Source organism: Budorcas taxicolor, chromosome 15 (genome assembly GCF_023091745.1).
Source record: "Budorcas taxicolor isolate Tak-1 chromosome 15, Takin1.1, whole genome shotgun sequence".
Taxonomy (NCBI): Eukaryota; Metazoa; Chordata; class Mammalia; order Artiodactyla; family Bovidae; genus Budorcas; species Budorcas taxicolor.
Genome location: NC_068924.1, coordinates 80,504,742 through 80,512,375, shown reverse-complemented (window position 1 = coordinate 80,512,375; position 7,634 = coordinate 80,504,742). Strand labels below are relative to the sequence as shown.

The 7,634-nt window shown below is 42.1% G+C and overlaps 1 protein-coding gene and 1 non-coding gene across 2 annotated transcripts; one reads left to right on the top strand and one right to left on the bottom strand.

The window, feature by feature from the left end:
- The first annotated feature begins 484 nt into the window (after positions 1–484).
- TRNAH-GUG (transfer RNA histidin (anticodon GUG)) lies at positions 485–556 on the top strand. Its single transcript has one exon. It is a non-coding gene; the product is annotated as a tRNA-His (tRNA).
- A 5,195-nt stretch (positions 557–5,751) lies between these two features.
- LOC128060685 (olfactory receptor 5AN1-like) lies at positions 5,752–6,693 on the bottom strand. The gene has a single exon (XM_052653061.1). It carries the CDS (start codon positions 6,688–6,690, stop codon positions 5,752–5,754), a length of 939 nt encoding a protein of 312 aa, XP_052509021.1. The 5' UTR covers positions 6,691–6,693.
- Between the last annotated feature and the right edge of the window lie 941 nt (positions 6,694–7,634).

Genomic DNA, 7,634 nt, shown 5'->3' with positions numbered 1-7,634 from the left:
TCCTCCATCAGTGGAGTTCTCCAGCAGGAATACTGGAGTGGGTGGCCACTTCCTTTTCCAGGGGATCTACCCCATCCAGGGATGGAACTTGGGTCTCCTGCATTGCAGGCAAAATTCTTTACTGTCTGAGCCACCAGGGAAGCCCATAATAGCTTAATAAGTTCTCAAATTCAGTTCTATTTTCAGTCCTATTTTATAGGTGATAATACTTAGAGGCTTAGAGAAGTTAATTTGCTCAAGATCACAGAACATTCAAGTGAAAGAGATGGTATTCACTCCAGATTTGCTGATACCAATGCCCACAGTTACAACCACAATAATTTGTGGACATCTCATGAATAGTTTTTTTGTGTTCCTTCTTGGCTCGATTTCCCCCACTTAATGCATAGGAAATAATACCATATCTGCGTCACAGGCTGCAGTGATGACTGATTCAGGTCAGAGATTTAGGAAGACGTGTGCACATGTATCTTCCCCGGTGGCTTCCCCGGTGGCTCAGACGGCAAAGCATCTGCCTGTGATGCGGGAGACCCAGGTTCAATCCCTGGGTGGGGAAGATCCCCTGGAGAAGGAAATGGTGACCCACTCCAGTACTCTTGCCTGGGAAATTCCACGGATTGAGGAGCCTGGTAGGCTACAGTCCATGGGGTCACAAAGAGTCGGACATGACTGAGTGACTTCTTTGTGCATATATATATATATATATATATATATATATGAAAGTGAAAGTGAAAGTTTTTCAGTTGTGTCTGACTCTTTGCAACCCCATGGACTTTACAATGCATGGAATTCTCCAGGCCAGAATACTGGAGTGGGTGGCCTTTCCCTTCTCCAGGGGATATTCCCAACCCAGGAATCGAACCCAGGTCTCCTGTATTGCAGGCAGATTCTTTACCAACTGAGCTATCAGGGAAGCCTGTATATAAACACACATATATAAAATAGCTTTTCCTTTAACAAACTTGGATTCATTTGAGCTGGAAGAGACATGGTGACCATTTAGTCCAGTAACTTCAATCTGAAGCTGGTTTAGCTAAGAGATTTGTCCAAGATGGCACAGCTAACTGGTAATAGCTTCATTACAATAAATTTGATATGTAGACACACCCTGTTTACAAAGCACATTCATTTTAGATAGGTATACCAACTATGTCACCTTGGGAAAATCTCTGAGCTCCACTGGGTTCAGGTCCTAGCTGGGAAACTGAAGTTACTGGTCACTATGTCTCTTCCAGCTCACATGAAGCCAAGTTTGTTAAAGGAAATGCTATGATTATGAGATCGTCATAGGAATATGGGGAAGAGGGGGAATTGAACCTGCAGGGACATGGCAAAGTGGTGCATGAAGTTAGCAGGGACAAAGCTCCATGACAACCTTGACTCCAGAGAGAAGGTACCTGGAGATTTCTCACCTCCTAGTGGTCTTTTTCCTTTCACTTCTGCCCTTAAAAACACATTTAAGAGGCTCCCCAGTGAGGCCATCTCTCTGACTGCTAGTGGACAGCCAATTCCATGGCCCCAATTTTCTGTCCTGAAGTGTAATAGGAAAATTTCTTGGCAAAAGAAAAACAGTTTCAACCTTTCTCAAGAACTCTGTCTTCCTGGATACTGTGTCAAGGTGAGAGGGCATGATTTATAAGAACAATGAATTCTGTGTTGTCTCTATGGCCATGTGATTCTTTCAGCTGGACTTTTGTGGAGCACGGTTTGTAATCTGTAACCTAAAATTTCAGGTATTACTCTGTGGTGAGGGATGAATGTTGAATTCTAGTCCTGCAATTTTTTAAGGATACTGTCTTAAACTCTGTTGTCTTCTGGTTTTTCACCCGTAAAATTGGGGTAAATTATCATTTAGAATCAAATGCCATGTCTGTAAAGTTTAATATACTGCAAAAGTTAAATGCTCCGGGAGTTGGTGATGGACAGGGAACCCTGGAGTGCTGCAGTCCATGGGGTCGTAAAGAGTCAGACACGACCGGGCGACTGGAATGAATTGAAAAGTTAAAAGAATGCTGAATTAAGGTAATATTTTCCTGAATTTCAGGGGAATAAGGAATGATCAAATGTGCTTGTCTATGTTTACTGTCTTTCTTTATTTTCTTCTTCTTCACAAAGACTCTTTTAATTTAATTTATTCCCTTGAGGATCTGCTTTTATATAATAACAATTGGATTTCCATTTCAATATATAGTTTTGAGTCATAATTTCTGAAATGTAAAGCCAAGTTGGTTACTAACAATGATTTGAATAAATACTCGTGTACAATTCCACTGGTCTTTTATTTATTTATTTTTAATGTGTTTTTTAAATTATTTTTTATTTTTTTACTTTACAATACTGTATTGGTTTTGCCATACATCAACATGAATCTGCCATGGGTGTACATAAGTTCCCACTCCTGAACCCCTCTCCCACCTCCTTCCCCATACCATCCCTCTGAGTTATCCCAGTGCACCAGCCCTAAGCATCCTGTATCCTGCATTGAACCTAGACTGGTGATTCTTTTCTTATATGATATTATACACGTTTCAATGCCATTCTCCCAAATCATCCCACCCTCTCCCTCTCCCACAGAGTCAAAAAGTCTCTTCTGTACATCTGCGTCTCTTTTGCTGTCTTGCATACAGGGTTATCGTTACCATCTTTTTAAATTCCATATTTATGTGTTAGTAGACTGTATTGGTGCTTTTCTTTCTGGCTTACTTCACTCTGTATAATAGGTTCCAGTTTCATCCACCTCATTAGAACTGATTCAAATGTATTATTTTTGATAGCTGAGTAATACTCCACAGCTTTCTTATCCATTTGTCTGCTGATGGACATCTAGGTTGCTTCCATGTCCTGGCTATTATAAACAGTGCTGCAATGAACATTGGCATACACATGTCTCTTTCAATTCTAGTTTCTTTGGTGTGTATGCCCAGCAGTGGGACTGCTGGGTCATAAGGCAGTTCTATTTCCAGTTTTTTAAGGCATCTCCACACTGTTTTCCATAGTGGCTGTACTAGTTTGCATTCCCACCAACAGTGTAAGAGGGTTCTCTTTTCTCCACACCCTCTCCAGCATTAGCCAAAGCAATCTTGAGAAATAAGAATGGAACTGGAGGAATCAACTTGCCTGACTTCAGGCTCTACTACAAAGCCACAGTCATCAAGGCAGTATGGTACTGGCACAAAGACAGAAATATAGATCAGTGGAACAAAATAGAAATCCCAGAGATGAATCCACACACCTATGGACACCTTATCTTTGACAAAGGAGGCAAGAATATACAATGGATTAAAGACAGTCTCTTTAACAAGTGATGCTGGGAAAACTGGTCAACCACTTGTAAAAGAATGAAACTAGAACACTTTCTAACACCATACACAAAACTCAAAATGGATTAAAGATCTAAATGTAAGACCAGAAACTATAAAACTCCTGCTGCTGCTGCTGCTAAGTCACTTCAGTAGTGTCCGACTCCGTGTGACCCCATAGACGGCACCCACCGGGCTCCCCCGTCCCTGGGATTCTCCAGGCAAGAACACTGCAGTGGGTTGCCATTTCCTTCTCCAATGCATGAAAGTGAAAAGTGAAAGTGAAGTAGCTCAGTCGTGTCTGACTCTGCCACCCCATGGACTGCAGCCCACCAGGCTCCTCTGTCCCTAGGATTTTCCAGGCAAGAGTATTGGAGTGGGGTGCTATAGTCAGAATTACAACAGTGTGATCTGAAGGATGAAGGAGGAAGTAAACTTGTCATTAACTGCAGATGATATAATTCCACCCAGAGAAAACCTTGAAGACTCCCCCAAAAAACTGGCATAAGTAATCAATAAATTCAGTAAACATACAAGATATAAAATTGATGTACAGAAATTAGTTGCATTTCCATGCACTAACATCTAACAGAGTTCTGTCTCCTAAGGAAGTCATCATGGCCCCTTAAGAACAGACTCTTACATCAATGCTTCAGAAAAACCTATATATATCTGATGCTGGGAAAGATTGAGGGCAGGAGGAGAAAGGAGCAACAAAGAATGAGATGGTTGGATGGCATCACCAACCCAATGAACAAGAGTTTGAGTAAACTCTGGGAGATAGTGAAGGACAGGGAAGCCTGGCATGCTGCAGTGCATGGGGTTGCAGAGTCAGACACGACTTAGCAACTAAACAGCAACCACAAATACCTGAATGGGAGGGCAAAACATCCTTTATTCGTATTACAGGTTCCTTATCATAGGATAAGCCCCACCCACCAGAGTTTCAACAATCCCCCCTTTCTAAATCTTATACATGTGTAAACTCATGGAAGATTTGGCAAAGACTTCAAATACACCTGCCTTTACAGTCCTTAATTAAACAGAATAGTTCATGCAGCTCATTGAAAATGAGACCTCCCAAACATTCATTAAGAGCCCAGTGAATCTCCAAGGGTAATATGTAAATGCGAACGACATCTAGTTTATATCAGTTTGTTCAAGTTTCAAATCAATAGTGAATATGCTGCTACACCTGTTGTTCCTCTTTCGAATGAGACCTCAATGACCAAAATCTTTATACCTTTCTTCAACAATGGAACTGATGGAACCCTGCCCACCCCACTACTTTGTCTCCTGGCCCCTGAGGATTTCTGGGAATAAACAGCATTAAGCCACACTATCAATTCTACTCCAACCAACATGTCACCCCGTGCAGCCATAAATCTCTAGGAGATAAAACACGGCACACACACGGGAGGAAAAGACGTATACCAATTTCCATATTTGTTTTTACTCCCTGCAATATTGAATATTCAGTAGTGCTATTATTACAATAATTTCCCACACAAGTCTCCTCACATCAAATTTTAATAGATCCTTTTGAGGTCAGAAATAATTGGGTGATCCGATCCCATTGGCTATGTCAAACAGAGTAATTTTCCAGGCTAAGGAGGGTGGAAGAGAAAGAAAAGTTTGAGTCCCACAGTGGCAGATATTGCTATTGGCTGTGACATGGATTTTGAATATCATCTCCCATCAGAAATCCCCCTGGATACCAGTTGCAAGAAATTACATCATCAGACTCATGAGTAAATGGTACTGAAGGGACCACGTGCGTCATTCCATTTCTCTTTATGATTCAAATCACCTGCTCCTTCCTTAGATTACAGCTGGTGGAAACTAGGATGTAATCAAAATTTTAGTAGATATTAAGCCCCCAAAGAGGCTTTGCACAAGCATAAACTATCTCAGACTGATCTTCCCAGGAGGCACAACTAAGCCAATTGTATACTTTGTTTCTGTCCAAAGACACATTTCTCCTCTGTGTTCCATTTCATTTTTGTCAGATGCCCAGAATGGACATCAGTGAGCACCACGTCTGGATTATGCTACATCCAAATATTTGAGGGACAAGGTTTCCTCAGTCCTGGGGCCTCTGTCAGATCTCTCCTTCAGGGTCAGAAGGCTGGGATGGAACAGGGCTCCCTCTCACAAGCAAAAAAGAAGCAGCAAGGTTCTAAACCTTAATGTTTCACAAATACTTACATATATATTAATAAATGTTGAGGCCACTCCTCACGTAGGATGAAAACTATGAACCTCCAAGACGTAAAGATATCGTGTTCATGTGGCAACAAGTCAGCTGTTGGTCCATATTGGCATGTTGCATATCGAATTAAGCCCTCTTTGTCAAAGGCACCAGGAATTTTATAGTCCATTCATAGGAATATTATTGAGGGTTAAGATGATTCTAAAAAGACAAATCTGTCAAAAATCTCAACCTATGACTTTAGCAACACCCTCTCTTCTTTTGCAACCTCTTCAAGGCATCTTTGATTTCTTTGTTTCTCAAACTGTAAATCAAAGGATTCAACATGGGAATCACCACCGTATAGAAGACTGATACAAATCTGTCAAAGCTGGAGGAACCACCAGTGTTGAAACTTAAATAGACAAACATACCTGAGGTATAGAAGAGAGTGACTGCTGTCAGATGGGAAGCACAGGTGTTGAAAGCCTTGGACCTGCCTCTTGCTGTCGTGATCTTCATGATGGAGATGACAATGGAGACATAGGATATCATGATAATGGAAACATTTATTATCCCGAAGATCATTGTCAATAAAGCGGTAAAGAGTTGTACAGAGAATGTGTCAGTGCAGGATAGAACTAACAGCTGGGGCAGGTCACAGAAGAAGTGGTTGATGACATTAGGCCCACAGAACTGGAGCTGGAGCATGAAACACAATTGGGATATAGAAGCAGAGAGTCCAGCCAAGTAGGATCCCAGCACCATCCGACTGCAGAGAGCGGGCGACATGACTGACGAATAGAGGAGTGGGTTGCAAATGGCGGCGTATCGGTCATAAGCCATGGCGGTCATGAGGCAAGACTCGCTCAGCCCCATGGTGGAGAACACGAAGTTCTGAATAACACAATCCACATAGTTGATAGTTTGCCGCTCCTGGAAGAAGTCGTAGAGCATCTTGGGGGCTGTGGAGGTCACGTAGCAGATGTCCATGAAGGACAGGTTACTGAGAAAGAAGTACATGGGGGTGTGGAGGTGGGAGTCCATTCTTATTAAGATGAGGAGCAACAGGTTCCAAGTCAGGGTCAAAATGTATATCACCAGGAATACGACAAAGAGCACTACTATGATTCTGGGGAAATCTGAGAATCCCAAAAGGATAAATTCAGTGATCTCTGTGATATTTCCTCCTCCAATCATTGGCTTGATGCTCCTAAAATCAGAAAAGAGACAAGAGAATACATTGCCTACTTATGAAATGATAGCATTACAAGTCTCATACACACCATGTTTTCCCCCATTGAGCACTGGAAAAGTCGAAATGCTCCACTGTCTTAGGGAGAGACCCCAGCTTTTCATCTTGAATTGTCAAGAAGTGCCTTCTCAATGTTCCATGGAATACAGAGTCCATGGAGTTCTCCAGGCCAGAATGCTGAAGTGGGTAGCCTTTCCCTTCTCCAGGGGGTCTTCCCAACCCTTGGATCGAAGCCAGGTCTCCCGCATTGCAAGCAGATTCTTTACCAGCTGAGCCACCAGGGAAGCCCAAGAAGCCTGGATTGGGTAGCCTATCATTTCTCCAGCAGATCTTCCCAACCCAGGAATTAAACTGGTGTCTCTGCAGTTGCAGAATTACAGGCAGATTCTTTACCAGCTGAGCCACAAGGGAAGGCAATTTATTTTATGAGGTCTCACAAAAATTAAAAGGCTATTTTTAAAATTGACTGAAACTTTGAAAGAAAGCAAAGTCTATCTCTGCCAAAGCAATTGAAATTCTGTGCTTGTGTATAATGAAGAGACCTTTGGTTAAAACAAGAGGGATTTTAAAGACCTCTGATGATTTAATATATGTGACTGTTGCTTTACAATAATAAAAGGATAAGCAGCATCATTTCAGGATAAATTTGAACTAGCCCTTCTTCCCGTGATGGTCACCGAAATGGGTTTTCAAAAATTTCTTCTTTCCCCATAAAAAATTACACTGTTTATGGAGCTGGTGCAGCCCCTGGGATTGGGGGAGGCATGCCAAGGGTGCCCCAGATGGAGACCCGACGGTCGTCTGATTTCCTGCAACCCAAATGCAGAGGGGCTAGTGGGCCGTGCAGAGGCAACCTAGATAATTTATCAATGGTGCAGTATAGATGGAG

Bases quoted from the DNA above. Each gene is read 5' to 3' on its own strand.
- LOC128060685 (XM_052653061.1), bottom strand. From the start codon at position 6,690: ATGATTGGAGGAGGAAATATCACAGAGATCACTGAATTTATCCTTTTG.